This window comes from Ostrea edulis, chromosome 1 (assembly GCF_947568905.1).
Source record: "Ostrea edulis chromosome 1, xbOstEdul1.1, whole genome shotgun sequence".
Classification (NCBI taxonomy): domain Eukaryota; kingdom Metazoa; phylum Mollusca; class Bivalvia; order Ostreida; family Ostreidae; genus Ostrea; species Ostrea edulis.
In genome coordinates this window covers 53,868,485-53,884,789 of record NC_079164.1, presented here as the reverse complement: position 1 = coordinate 53,884,789, position 16,305 = coordinate 53,868,485, and the positions used below count along the sequence as shown (strand labels likewise).

Here is a 16,305-nt window from a genome sequence, read left to right as displayed (position 1 = left end):
ATATTATAATTATATTAAAATCACATTGACCTTTGCAAAATTACCTTGAATGACCTTTGACTGAAAATCATTTGCTTATTACTTATTTGTGTGATATATGATTCATACATGACAACAAGAGGCCCATGGGCCATATCGCTCACCTGAGTCACCTTGGCCAATATGTAAAGATTTTCCTTATATATTCGCATGTAAAACTTTGATCCCTATTGTGGCCCCAACCTACCCCCAGGGGCCATGATTTTTACAAACTTGAATCTGCATTATGTCAGGACTTTAACATACTTGAATCTGCAGTATGTCAAGAAGCTTTCATGTAAATACTTTCCTGGCCCAGAAGTTCTTGAGAAGAAGATTTTCAAAGATTTTACCTATATATTTGCGTGTAAAATTCTGATCCCCTACTGTGGCTCCAAACTACCCCCAGAGGTCATGGTTTTCGAATATTGGCGGAAGTTTGCAGCTGATAGTAGTTTCGTTTCTCAGTTGCTCAGGCGTAGGCAATACTACTGGACAGTTTCATAAAAATTTTGTAAATGAGTATGTTCAAGTTATCATCGCAATTACCTATGCTTACCTGTTTTCATGACACATACTAGATTTAGTTTAATCATACTAGATTAATCAAACAGACCAATTATGTATAATTAGGGCTTATGATCCCTGGTCATTGGCATTGTTATCAGGGGATGTATAAAGGCAATAAGACCTTTTGTACCTGAAAACGGGTGGCAGATGGCGATAGGCGTGGTTGGTGTTATATCAGTTTTTTTTTTAGTGTGTATGGAAATCCGTTCTGTAAATTTCGATGGCAGTATGCGGGGGTGGCGATATAATGGCGATATAATGAGTGGTGATATACAGAGGTAACACTATAAAAAGTTTACAGACGGACAGACAAGACAACGGACAACAGGTGATCAGAAAAGCTCACTTGAGCTTTCAGCTATTGAAATATGGAACTTTTACCGTATATCAGGTTTTTTCCGCGTCATGTTTTTTCTGCGAATCAGAATCTAATATAGTGTATTAAATTTATGCGAATCAAATTTTCACTATTTCAAAATCATCGTGAAAATATAATTCAAGATTATTTAAACTTATAAAAGAAGCCAGCTTGTGAAAGTATAACTCTTGATTTCTTATGCAAAAAATTCACACAGTGAAACGATTTACACGATTTCTGAGTTACTGATCACACAACGATTTTGCACTTTTCTTTACACTATAGTAAATAAGCGACTCGCTGCTGTATGTGAGCGTAATAATCCACCCCAAGGCGTTACCATACCTATTGTACTTGTATTAAACGACTTGTCTAACGTAACCAACGACCGTGATTTTTACATTTCCGTGTGATTTCACGAAATTTTACCTTTATTCAACGACTTTACATATTTCGATTATAACGCGATTCCTACTTTCGATTTCAGTCGAGCATGACTATTCTGAGAATTATCGCCCCTAGCACTTTCGTTTTAAAACGCACGGGTAATAGTTCGGCTGTGATCTTGTTTAGTTGACACACTGACTCAATTATTATACCCAAGCCATCAACTGATTAACATATAATCAACACAGGGTCGGATGAGGTTAATTAACAAAACCTGAGATGTTTATTTAATAAAATCAAGAATTGGGGAATCAAGGCCATTGTTTTCATAGTTGTGAATCTTGACAGACTTTGAGATGTGCAGGGTAGATCGGCCGTATAACTTTATCATAAAAGTAAACTTTGTATCAAATTTACGCGGATTTATTTTCCACGATTCAGAAATCGTCGCGAACAAAGCGGAAATTGGATACACGCGGAAAAAACCTGATATACGGTATATCAATTAGAGATTGTTTTTATGAAAAACAAATGTCTCCCCAGCTCCCCAAATTGGAAGTACTGCAAATGAAACCTCCCCTTAATGTACTGCTTGGCATGGAGGAGAAAGCATGAGCTGGAACATAGACATTATGAACTCTGATGAGCCACATAGGAGAAGTATTCACAAACTATTTTAAACCCTCCACCCCTCATATCCACTATAACTTTAAGGACAATTGAATCCTCGTCCCTGCAATACGCACATCTGCAAATGGCATTGAAGTATCGTACAAAATTTCAAGTCTATCAGATATAAAGCCATAAAGGAGAAGGAAGTGTTCACAAGATTTTGTGACAGACAGATGGACAGAAAGTACAAAAATAATATGTCTCCCCCTGAAAGAGGGGAAACATAAAAACTGTTGAAATAGGTAAGATTTATATGCTCTTAGTGACCTTGACCTATCCAAAATGACCTTAAAAGACTTTGGTCCAAAAGTCCTAATGTTTCAAGGAACATTTGTGATCAATTATATGAATTACTAGGGATGGGTATCGCCAAAAATTTTGTATCGCAATTTATTTTATACCCATCAATGTTTGGTTTTTTGATACTGTGAATTTCACAGCGTGTGATCCGGTTTTCCAGATCACCACACTGTGGTTTTCTGATTCCGTATCAGTATCCTCTGAAACTGATGCTGTCACAATGCAACAACGCAACTTTATTTGTGGAAAATATTGACCTCGTCACAAAACAAAACTGCGTCCACAAAACATAATTTCATGGTATGTCTGTGTTTTTGATAATTTGGATTACATTTATTATCTTATAAATATGGATTTAAAATGCATAAGGGGGTATATAATAAATTTATCATTACTACAGTAACTTGATCCGAAGAGTTGGATCACGTCTCGTTGACAGGCGCGGATCATCAGATCAAACTCGACACTTTGCGTTTTGTGTGATCTGATGATCCGCGCCTGTCAACTCGATATGATCTGACTCCTCGGATCAAGTTACTGTAGTAATAATATATATATATCATGAAATTTTTTCCCAAGATCATAATATCTCTGTTATTTTCATTTCTGCTTTGGTGTTAAAGTGCAAAAGTAGCCAAATTCAGTTTATTTTTAACATTTATTTTGTAATAGTAACTGTAATAAAACAAATAACAAAAATATCAGATCAAATAATAATCAAATGACTCGCAACCTGTGACTAAAAAAACCAGAAATATAACGATTCCGCCGCATATTTACCATGTTCAGATGCCATCTTGTTATTTTTTGTTATTTCCTGTACAGTTAATCTATAACCTAACACATAAACATAATTTTTCTGGAATTAACATATGTCCAAATATATCGTTTTTTTCTCCACTGTATCGTGATACGTATTGTGGGATGAATTATCACGATATACCGGAAAAACTGCACATCCCTATCAATTTCTGATGAAAGGTTTAGGAGATATGACCTCGGACAGACAGATGAATGGACACGACAGCAGCAATATGTTCCCATAAAAATTTTCGGTAAATATTAATGAAACTTGGATCCATAGTACTACATAACAATATAATATAACGGATAGACATGATTTACCATTCTGTGGATTGTTGATACTGAAACATAAAGCGTTAATCACACTGGTCCATAATTCCATGCTAGAGGGTCCTGAATTGTCAAACCACTCAAACCCAGTGTCAACTTCACTCCTCACATTTCTTGGTAAAGATTGACTGAAATATCCCAAACTCAAAACTGCTAGTACATATGTAATTTCTACTTAAATTTAGAATGCTCATCTTGATACCTGCACTATATACAGCTTTGAATTTGCTCTAGGTTAACTTGACGTTTTCCAGGTGAAACATTTTTACTCAGTAATTCCAGAGTTTTATTTTTTTTGCTATACCATGAATATTATGTCTTTTTACTTCCACTTATGCAATGAAAATAAAAATGGAAGTGAAAATAAAGCTGTACATAAGTATCATCATTTCCAAGTCTACAAGTTGATATTGAATGTCTACAACTATAAGTAATAATATTCACAAAACAAAAAGCCCATGGGCCTTAACGGTCACCTGAGTACATTTTTCAAAACTCATGTGCGAGAAAATTTAAAATTTCAATGAATTAAATTAATTTCATTACTACACAAACATTTCTCACATACCATTAGGTAATTTGCCATAGGGCCTAACCCACTCTAGGAATATTCAGTAGAAAACTGCATGGTTGCTTACACATGCCATGCCATGATAATAGAACCTGAACTCTCACCTGAGTACATTTTCCAAAACTCATGATGTGTGTGCATGAAATTTTAAAATTTCAATGAATTAAATTAATTTCATTACTACACAAACATTTCTCACATACCATTAGGTAATTTGCCATAGGGCCTAACCCACTCTAGGAATATTCAGTAGAAAACTGCATGGTTGCTTACACATGCCATGCCATGATAATAGAACCTGAACTCTCACCTGAGTACATTTTCCAAAACTCATGATGTGTGTGCATGAAATTTTAAAATTTCAATGAATTAAATTAATTTCATTACTACACAAACATTTCTCACATACCATTAGGTAATTTGCCATAGGGCCTAACCCACTCTAGGAATATTCAGTAGAAAACTGCATGGTTGCTTACACATGCCATGCCATGATAATAGAACCTGAACTCTCACCTGAGTACATTTTCCAAAACTCATGATGTGTGTGCATGAAATTTTAAAATTTCAATGAATTAAATTAATTTCATTAATACACAAACATTTCTCACATACCATTAGGTAATTTGTCATACTCTAGGAACATTCAGTAGAAAACCCCATGCTTGCTTACACATACCATAATACGCAAGATCGTAAATACCGAGTTAGCGGAACTCTCTTGTAAAGAAGTCCGGAAAAGCGTGTTGATCTTGGGCATTTTTTGATTATTCAAAACATGGCATCGGAAGACGATTTAACCTCCATGTGCTTTCCACAATTAAAAGCATTTTTAAATGAAAGGTGTGTAAAAACGTCTGGATACAGGAAAAATGCACTTCTGAATTTAGCTCGCGAAGCTATATATTTTGACGCAAGCTCTTCTCAGCTTTGGGAATTTCCTGGCTGACAGCAGTGGAAAAAATCCACCACATTTCCATTAAATTATATCAGTTGTGGATATTTCTGTGTATTATGTTTCTTTCTTGAATCATTACTGCAATACAATGATAGTACACCATTGTTAAAATCGGGTGAATCGATCACGACAAAAGTTGCAGAACTGGTATTATTTACCAACATGTCCAAATTCTCACATACTCTGGGTCTCGCGAGACTTTGAAAGGAGAAAGTAAAATTTAAAACCAAGACGGAAAAAGTAGTCGCGATCTTGCGTATAGAACCTGAACTCTGTAGTCATGAATTTCACTATTCTGGCAGATGACTTAATGCTTATCATGACCATACAAACATTTTGCCTCCTTGATGTTCAGATGTAAAGAAGAAGATTGCTGAGATATAATACATTTTTGACAAATGACTAACTTAGCCCCACCCTTGGAACTGAACATTAAACCCAGGGGTCATGAATTTTACAGTCTTGGTAAAGACTTGGGTATTCATTATAATCTGCAAACATTTTACCTCCTTGATGTCCAGAAATAACGAACCTTTTCTAAGGTATAAAACATTTTCAATACATGTATATGACCAACTCAGCCCCACCCTGGGACCTGATCCCTTAACCCTGAGGCCATGAATTTCACAACTTTATCATAATCATTCATACAGTTTAATTGCTTGACACCCAAGAGTAAAAGATGACTTTATAATATACTTATAAAAAAAAAAGAAACGCATAGTACACTTTTCATATTCATTTGAGAAATGCTTTAAAGGGCATGGACACGATTTGAGCTGAAATATTTTAAATTTTTTTTTTTTTTTAATTTTCAATGTTTATAATGCTTAGCTAAGGTATTTCTAATTAATGGTCAGCAAAAATTTGCGAGCTCACAACTCTTTGTTATGTAAACAAGACTTGTACCATGGTTTTTTTTTTTTTACATATAGGTTATGTATTAGTAAAAGTTCAGTTTAAAGCAAATTTACAAGTTCATTCTGAACACAATTAAATAGTTACTAGTGTTTGGCACATCTCATTTTGTTTTAAACATGCCATTTTCTATTATAGGCACAATGTCTATCTTTTATCTCTAAAATGACATCACAATATTTTGCAAGAAGAACTAAAAAAAAACCCCAACAAATTTGTAGTATTAATTATGAGTTATCTATAGCTGCAGCGCTTTGAAATTGAAGTCATTTTGACGTTTTAGACCTTTATAAAATGTTTGTCTGGAGGACAATATATTAAACTGGTACCTCGTTGATTGGTGGCTACACACAAACATAAGAGATGCGAAGTCAACAGGGTACCAGTTTAGGCAAATGGGGACAGGGAATTATTTTGTAATTACTATCATATCCAATGTGTTTGTAAACATTCTGAAGAACTCTTTGTGATTTTCTACTTATGATCTTTAATTTCGCCACCTTTTTGGAACATGCAAAATTTTATCAATATCTTAGACCTTTAAGCAATCTATATGTAAACAAAAAGTTGGCATCGAGCCTTGTTTACATAGAAAACAATTGTGAGTGCTGTATCTTAATTTTAACTCAACAACTGATATTCAAATTTTGGTTGAACATTTGAAATACTTTAGTTAAGCATTGTAGACAATAAAAAGGAAAAAATAAGATTTAAAAATTTTCAGCTCAAATCGTGTCCATGCTCCTTTTATTGAAAACACAAAAATCGCTAAAACGCATCAAAGATGCGTATGGCCGAGTTGCAGTTTGGTAAATTATGCATGCTTGCATTCACGAAGTAAATACATGCATGTATTTACTATAGTTTATAAGTATATATAGTTTATAAGCTTTGAATGGCCGCAATAGGTATTTAGTGTGATAATGACCTTGACCTTTGGATTTCAAAAACAACATGAATATTCAATGTCATCAGGATTTGAAGTCTGATAAACATGCACCAGCAAGGCCAAAATTAAAAAGGAGTTTGTTTGCCATCGCGCGACCGACCCATTTTTAACCCCCCGACTGGAAAGTTTTTAATGACATAATTTCGGCCATGTTTTTTTTTCTTCACTCGATTTTCCGACTTCTGTTTTTCTTTCAAGTTCCTATCCCTATCCACGTTTGGTTCATCTTCACAAGTCAAGGGTTATTGATTCGTTACCTCGCACCATGCTCGCAACAGTTACCAAAACATGGGTTTGGGACAGGGGATGACGCAATAAGCTAAAATCAAATCATCCAATGAGATTCCTCGTTTAAGATGCAAGTTTGGAAAGAGCAAAAACAGAAAGTAAACAATGGTCTTCGTGGGGTACTTTTCTTAACATCAAGAACATTGCGTGTTGTTTTTATTTTGTAACGAGGTAACTAATCAATAGCCCTTGACTTGTGAAGATGCGTTTGGTTTTGTTTTTAGTTTTGTTCTTTGTTGCGTTTTGTAAATCGCCGCAATTTTAAGCGCTCAAATGATCGATTCGGCACATGGCATACTGGTAGAATTTTATCAATCCGACGAGGCATCATTCGATAATTATGGACACAAACAACAACTGTGTCCGATGAAAATGTAAATGGGTACCCCGAATATTCGGAAATGCCCGCAATTTACCAAAATGCCCCCAGGAATTAGTTTTCGAAATACCACCTAAAAGTATCGAAATTCCCCTCTAATTACATGTATATACATTAATGCAGATTAAGTTTATATATGTTAATCTTTTATGATAAAACGTTTTTAAATTTGTGATTGTAAATTTAGGAAATTCAATTGTGTTCAATTCTCACATTCACGATGTTTCAAAGAAAGATAACACTAGCAAAATTTATACATGTATATCACCGATGATTTTTTCCCCTATACAATATTTGTTTGAATTGCAAAATATATCTGAATGTTGATTTAATTCAACTTAAGCAATGTATATATATATAATGATTAGGAAATAATGGTTTAACATATTCTTCGAAATGAAAGAAAAATAACATGAGTTACCTTCCTTAGATTAACACAAATTCTAACAAGACTTTTTTATTAAAATTTTTATGTTATTTTTTCTTCAGAGATGGTATTTTACACATTGAATCAATCCCTAATCTTTCAATTTAACTTTAAAAAATTGATTTAAAGGGGAATTTCGTTAGTTCTAATGGGCATTTCGGTATTTCTGGAGGCATTTCGGTAAATCATGGGCATTTCGGTAATTCGAGGTACCGCGGAGCACGGATTTAATGTATCAGAAATCGTTTGACCAACATCATTGAACATGAAATTGTGTTGAGTTTATACGAATAATGTTTTAGTTCAACAGCAATGCTACCAAGTTTCAGTTGCATAATACATGCATGTTGCATTGGCCATTGAGAGTAAAATCATGGCAATTAACCAAGACTCTAGACAAAGAACAAGGTACGGTTGTATACATAAAAAGGCCCAAAAAATTTCTCTCTATAAAATGTGTCTGGAATTAACCTTAAAATCAGTGTTTTAAGAAAGTAAAATAAATGCCAGGTATACTATGTCAACAAAATCAGAATGATAGTCCTAAATGGATAGCATTATGACATCATGAATAAGACATTTCCCGCCTTTTTCTCAAAATAAGCCTGAAAACTGTCAAATGTCATACAAATTATTGCTCAGGAAAAGATGTGCGCATTTGTCGAGCAAAATGAAAATGATATATATTGTGTATCATTTTGAGATGAAAAACATGCTTCAATATGAATTTGCTCGACGCATGCGCTGTATGTTTTCTAAAAGGAAAACCACCTGAATTTGTGGATATTTTCATTGAAAATGGCATTTTTGCAATTTTATGCCAACTTCAAGCTCTCGTCATAGGACACTAATCATTTTGCTGATCAAACTGAGTGACTTTTGGGTTTGCTAAACTATTCCTTAATTGAATGCCAGGATTTGAGCTCCAAGTGAAATCATCAATATTTTGGGCCAGATGACTGTAGAAACTGTACCTACTCCTTTGAAAAAACAATGGACATATTCAAGACCTGGAAAACAAACACCCACAAAACAAGTACCATATCAGAATAACAAAATGATATATGAGCCATACACAAATTACTCCTGTCCATGAAGTTAAAACTGCACTTTTTAGAGAGGTTTCTGACAGCTCTGCATGTAATTCACTGTAATAGGGTTAATTCATCAAAAGAACACAAAATATAAAAAACAGAGTTTTGATATTCAATATATAAAAGCAAAAAAAAAAAAACACCGACAGACTGACCCAATATTTTTTATGACCCTTGGGCTATGGCAAACCAACATTTTTTTTTAAATTTGGCCCAAGTACATGTATAAAAGTTAGAGGCAAGCTCAAATCTACAGTATATAGTGAAAAAGAGACCATTTAGTGACAAAGTGACCTTGACCTTTTGACCTCAAAATGAATAGGAACCTTCCTCTTTTGGATGTGATCATGCTATGCAAGTTTCACAAAGATGCCCCATAGTAGTATGAAAGTTGGAAACTGGACAAGCTCAAATCTATGGCATTTAGTGACAAAGTGACCTTGACCTTTGACCTCAAAATAAATAGGAACCTTCCTCTTTTGGATGTGATCAAGTTATGCAAGTTTAACAAAGATGCCCCTAGTAGTATGAAAGTTGGAGACCGGACAAGCTCAAATCTATGGCATTTAGTGACAAAGTGACCTTGACCTTTTGACCTCAAAATAAAAAGGAACCTTCCTCTTTTGGATGTGATCATGTTATGCAAGTTTCACAAAGATGCACCAAAAAGTATGAAAGTTATAGACCAGACAAGCTAATTGTGGACGCCGATCCTTCGCCAATTTAAAAGCCGAGATTTGCTACGCAACTCAGCTAAAATGATGTAAATGCTGGGCTGACTAGGAAAAATTGTTTTAGCACACTAAAACTTGTTTCATTTTCCATAGTTTTTAAAAAAAATAATTTTTAGGGATCATCTTTGAGGTAGCTCATTACACTAAAATTTTATTTAATGGCTTGTTAAAACACCTCTTATGAAGTATGGTTTCACTATCGAAAGAGTGATGCAAGCACTCATTTATTTTAAATGAATGTTTTATAATTCATCCCGGAATGATAAAAAAGGTTATTTGTTTGCAAATAAGATACTTTAGAATCCAAACTTTGCTGTGATTTGATGCATAACATAAAATCTAAGAAAACAAGCCTTTCCCTTTAACATCTAGACCCCAATACCAAAACCCCTACCCCCTGGGATCATCAAATTTACAATTTGGTAAAGGATTACTTGTTCTTTCTGAATATCCCTGTCAGAACCTCTACCCCGGGGATAATGACATTTGCAATTTTGGTAGAGGACTTCCTGCTCTGTATCACTATGTATTTAGTTTTTCTTACACATGTGCGGTTGTAGAGAAGATTTTTGAAAATTTGTCAGGTATTGCCCCATCTTAAGGCCCCTGGGGTGCAGGAATTCTGAAATTTACAATTTATGTTCCCCTTGTTCCAAAGATGCTTCATACTAAATTTAAAAGGAATTGGAACTATTGGTAGTTATCAAGATGAAGTTAAAAATGTTCAATTGTTAACAGACAACAACCATTACAATAGGTCTCCTGAGTTTACTCAGGTGACTTAAAAAGTGGTTACATTTAAAGACAACACAATCAAATATCGAGAATCTCTGCATTTGATAGACTACTGGTGCCTGAATCACATGCATTAGCTCTTACAACAATAAAGAGTTACAGAGACCGTTTTTAGGATTTTATGAAAGTATGTTTTATAGTCCTCAGATTCTATAGAATATCTATCCAGTATATACTAGCATCAGATATAACAAGGAGTAATCAGGTGATTCATTCTAGATCGATCCCAATAAAAATGTTTGAAAATATTATTTGAAATGATGCAGCAAAAATTTCTACTATGTGTTTCTTTTTTTGATCAGTATATATAATGCATTTTCAATATATACATGACTAAATCAGCCCCACTATGGAGCCTGATCCCAGGGCCATGAATTTCATAATTTTGGTAGAGGGTTCATTGCTTGTTATAATCAGGCAAACAGTTTGACTGCCTGATTTTTGAAGATTGCATTAATTTTTATGGTTTTGGACCTATCTCCAGGCAGACACCATATGATTCACATTTTTTGTTCCCCTTTTACCCATTGGCATTAATGTATTATACCAAATTGGTTAGAATTGGTTCAGCCATTCAAAAGAAGAAGCTGAAAATGTTCAAAAGTACGATGATGGACAAAAACAGATAGAAATAGATCAACTGAGTGACTCAGGTGACCTAATAATACAATGTACAGTTCATGGTAAGGCAAAGAGACCTTATTTTCAGATATTCTAAGTAAAAACCAATATTTATACAGAATAAAAATGTCTACAAGTACCAGAGTAATTCCGTCAGAGTAGAAAGGCATTGTGTTTGTTTCACCAAGACTTGTCCTTCTCCTAAAAAGAAAATTGCCATGCATATAAGTTATAACCATATTCTAAATTCTTTTCAGTTAAAATTCAAAAGAATATGGGGACAAATTTTGTAAGACATAGTAATATCACACTTACCGTTGTTTGACACAAGATTGATGAGAAGAAATGTTGCTGTTTGTTTTAATCTGGCAGTAGAACCTCTCGACAATATTGTTCGAATGAATTTGAAAACAGTACTGGAAGTAAGGAACTTTTGACAAAACACTGAAAGATTTCAAATGTTCATAATTAATGCAAAGACAAAAAAAGGTTTCCATTTATATTTCACAGAAAAATACTAATAGATCAGTATGGCAGAATGGTTGAATTTTCATTTAATTTGAGTTTTGGGTATTATCATCATCATCAATCTAGTTGCTTTAAATTGTGATCCAGCTAGGATATCACAATGCATATAGATCTATTCAGTGAGTCATCAGAAAACAAATGATAATTTTTTTATCTGAAATCATTAAGAATTTTTTAATATCATATTACAATCACATTTAACAAAAAAATCCTAAAATTTCTAATTCAAAGCTTAATACTTTAAAATCTGCTTAAGACTAAAGAAAGTGTTTCAAATTCCATCAAACTAGAAAACTGACTATAGTCAGTAAAGGTCCACCAGTGTTACTAATAGTACATTGAAAAGGTGGTAACCATAACGAAGTCAGCTCCTCAGCTTCTGCATGGGCACAACTGCACAGGATGCTATAACTGTTTAAGTAGCTGGTTCAATGCTTACTTCATTTTTGCCCAAACATGATACATTTGTAATTTAAACCCAACCAATTGAATTTTTTTTTTTATGTCAATTCAAATTTTGAAAGGGTTATATAGGAAAGGACAAAATTTTGTAGCAGGATTGTTAAATCAAAAATTTCTATATCTGCACAATTTTAGCATTTCTGTCTTATACAATGTATCGTCAATCAAAATTTTGTAACTTCATACATTGGGTTGATATTTCTTTCCAAAGAGAACATCAATTCAAAAATTTGATCTATAACCCCACTTTTTGAGTTCCATATTAAATTCTAAGGCAAGACTTTGTATCATGTGCACAATTTTAACAAGATGTACTGTGAGCAATGCTCACTAAGAATACCCCCCGCTTACCCCAATCTCTCAAAGGGTGTTGTTAATAGGTATAAATTACCTCTTTCCAGAGTGTAAAAATATGGTATGCCTTAGTAGAAGAAAATGGAAGATATAGTCCGAACACATATCCATGGCATAAACCTATAATTTTGACCTTGAGATCAAAGGTCAAGGTCATAAAGAGGTCATGAATGTACATGACACATAGTCTCATGGTGATACACCCATGTCTTATGGTATGACTATGTCAAAACCCTATAATCAATTTTGACCTTGAGGTCAAAGTTCAAGGTCATATAGAGGTCATGAAGGTACTCGACACATCGTCTCATGGTGATACACTCATGTGTCAAATATGATATGCCTATGTCAAAGAACAAAGAAGTCATGGCCCTGACACGAATCCATTGTAAAAACCTTTAATTTTGACCTTGAGGTTAAGGTCATATGGAGGTCATGAAGGTACATGACACATTGTCTCATGGTGATACACTCATGTGTCAAATATGGTATGCCTATGTCAAAGAACAAAGAAGTTATGGCCCGGACACGAATCCATTGTAAAAAAACCTTTAATTTTGACCTTGAGGTCAAGGTCATATAGATGTCATAAAGGTACTCGACACATCGTCTCATGGTGATCTACCTGTGTGCCAAATATGGTATGCCTAAGTCAAAGAACAAAGAAGTTATGGCCCGGACACAAATCTGCAGACAGACAGACGAACAGACAGACAGTGATTCCTATATACCCCTCAGAACTTCGTTCGGGGGGTGGGGTGGGGGGTGGGGTGTGTGTGTATAATAAACAAAAAACAGACAAATCCGATTTCAAAAGACGGCATAGCTCTTAATGTTGACGAACTTTTCAGTAAAATAGAATGCCAAACCTCTAAGTTAAGGTATTAATGAACATGCTGGGGCATTGCAAATTGTAATTCAAAATTCCATGTTTTACTAAATCATCAGGGGCCATAATGTCACAGCTAAAGTGGGGAGATCCTTTATCATGCATTCTCAGCCTCATGTTGTGTTGGTGATCTACTTTATTTCTTTAAGTTTATAACTTTGGATCTAGACCCTAATGAATAACACATGTTATCCACTCTTGAGAATCTTCTGCAAATTAAACCTAAATGTGTTGGTTTCCAGTTTTGACTTTGTTTCCATTTATTTTTAATAAAATGTACATTTTCCCACAGAAAATTATCTTTCTACTGATAGTTAGAGAGCATAGATACCAAATGTATCCCACTCCAAAAATTATCATGATAATTTTAACAGTGTTTTCCCCCAGTATATGTTACAGTAATTCGACACTAACAAAAACACAGCCTAATGTGAAATTGTAAGTAAATTCTAAGTGCAATAAGGTCAAGTTTAACAACAAGCACTATGCCAGACCCCAATTTTTCCTTTTCAATTACATAAATCCCCTTCCATGTAAAAATTCAAAGTGTGAACCTCTTTAAGGAGAATTTCTGTTTGAACCAATTCTCTAAATGACCTTGACTGTGTACAAATATGATATTAGGTTTTGTTTGTTTTACATTCCACTCATATTGAGATGTCACCAGCTGTAAGTGAATTATCGCAAATTTGGACCTATGCTTAGCGCTCAGAGCTGTAACAGTGAGGGTTCTTTATCGTGCCAATGCCTGCCCTAACACTTTAAAGGTCATATCTGAAAGCCTGTGATTCTCACTTCTAAATGCTGAGTGTTTGATGAAGGAGTAATCACTACCCATGTTTATGTCTTAGGTTTGCTGTGGCCATGGCATGAGTGGGGCTCAAACTCACAACCTCTTGGTTACGAAACAAGTGCTTTACCACTGGGCTATTGACTATAATAGATCAATTGATACCATTAACCATTATGTTGTCTATTTCAGTCATCTGCAATTCAAACTTTGATGAGCCAAATGAATTCATTTAAATCATGCAAAAGCTATAGATTATGTACATCTTTTCAAAAAATTCACTTATACATTGAGCTATAAGTCTATTTCAAGACCAAATTTTACTGGCCCAATATAAAATTTTGTAGCCTTGGGTGTCAGGCTACTGAGAAATACGATTGATAAGTCATATACCGTTTCTTTCAATTGCACAACCAAGACAAAAGAAAGTTCTTTCTTGAACGTCAGGATTTTCTATTGAAGTAAGAAGATCCACAAGGAATGTTAGTCCTCCAATGTCTTTAAAATATTCTTTGACGAAATCTGAAAATAAAGAAGAAATGTTTGTAAATCACATGTGCCCCTTCCCCAAATTGAAATGGATGTACAGGGTACAGGTAATCGCTTCAATTACTGTGGCTTATGTTTTCTTTATAATTTACGCTTTGTTGAAATTGTCCGAGACGGATCTTCCCCCCAAAATTACCGTCTGGATTAATGGTACAATTTTCAATGCATTTTAACGGTTTGTAATAAAAAATGCATCCCGGAAGATGAAGCGTCTGGATTAATGGCGTCCAGATTACCGAGGCTCCACTGTATATGATTATCCTAAATATCACATAGTAAATTTAAACCGTTAGGGGCGAGAACAAAAGATCTATGTTAGGGGGAGGGGGAGTAAAAATCCTGTAAGTTTCTGTCATTCGACATCGATTACACTTTAGTGTAAAGACAAGTGACTGTTAAAAATCACATATTACTTTTTAATGAACATTTAATAGCTTTAATGTGCACTTTCATTTGTAAATAAACAGTAGAAAAGGAATACAGATTGCTATTCATACTTGTATGTTTTTATTTGTTAATTGATTAGTTTCAACATTCATCATATTTAGTTTTAAAGGGACTGGTTCACATTTTTTGAAAGAAATATTTTTCATTTTTGATGTTAAAGATTAAAAATATAACTCATTTAAGGATGACAATCAAAATTTGGACCTTCTGAATGCAAGGATAAGAGCAATTATTTTAGGTATAATTCTGTGTTATGTAAACAAAGACTCAAATCTTTTTATGTAAACAAACAAATCAGTGAAACATTAATTTTGTAATTTAATGCATCTTCATTTTACACAATTACAAATTTAAACTTTTAAATGACGCATTTTACCTAAAGTATGTACTTGAAATGTTATATATATAATAAACTTGGATCAATATCCATTTATTTTGAAAACTTCAATCTTTGTTTTCAAAACAAATAATAATCTCTCTAAAATGAGCTTCTGTCATAAACTTTTTTTTTGGTGAAACCTTCTAAACATAATAGACTGTAGATTTTGATCATTTAAAGGGAAAAACAAAATTTTGGGGGGAAATTGTGAATCAGTCCCTTTAATGAGATAAATATTGTGTAATTTGAACAATCTAAATCTATATGGGAAAATCTTAAGCCAAGAGATTTTATAAAATGCCCCTACCTACCACAAGCACTGAAAATTGAAGATAATGTCAGAAGGGCTTGATTTACAGCAGCTGGATTGTTGACCTGGCATTTCAAACAGTCCAGTAACAATGTCACATCAGTTCTTACTTCTGTTGAAAAAAATAAAAAGTAATAACCGATTTTATCTGCAAAAACTGTCAATATTCAATATTTCAATTTTACTTGGTTAACTTTTTTTTTTTTTTTTATAATTTATTTATTTTTTTGGTTTCATACAATACATCAAACACTTACACAAACATACCTTTCATACATGCATACATCTCCCTGTGGTTTAGGTTACTTGCTGTACAATAGTGAAAGTAATAATAATAACAATAATACATGTACTAAAAATAATGACAAGTACATGTAGTAATAATTAATCAATTGCAAAAATATTTTCCCACTTCATCCATATT

General features: G+C 33.8%; 1 protein-coding gene across 1 annotated transcript in view; it reads right to left on the bottom strand.

Annotated features, from left to right (window-relative positions):
- LOC125645628 (telomere repeats-binding bouquet formation protein 1-like) overlaps window positions 1-15,989 on the bottom strand; it is a 69,616-nt gene extending 53,627 nt beyond the window's left edge. Inside the window, exons 1-5 of the mRNA XM_048871299.2 lie at window positions 15,883-15,989; window positions 14,590-14,718; window positions 11,489-11,617; window positions 11,314-11,374; window positions 3,431-3,567 (exon numbers count right to left, since the gene is read on the bottom strand). Coding sequence (XP_048727256.2) covers window positions 3,431-3,491 — 61 coding nt within the window. The 5' untranslated portion in view covers window positions 3,492-3,567; window positions 11,314-11,374; window positions 11,489-11,617; window positions 14,590-14,718; window positions 15,883-15,989. The remainder of the gene's footprint in view (window positions 1-3,430; window positions 3,568-11,313; window positions 11,375-11,488; window positions 11,618-14,589; window positions 14,719-15,882) is intronic.
- Window positions 15,990-16,305: the final 316 nt, after the last annotated feature.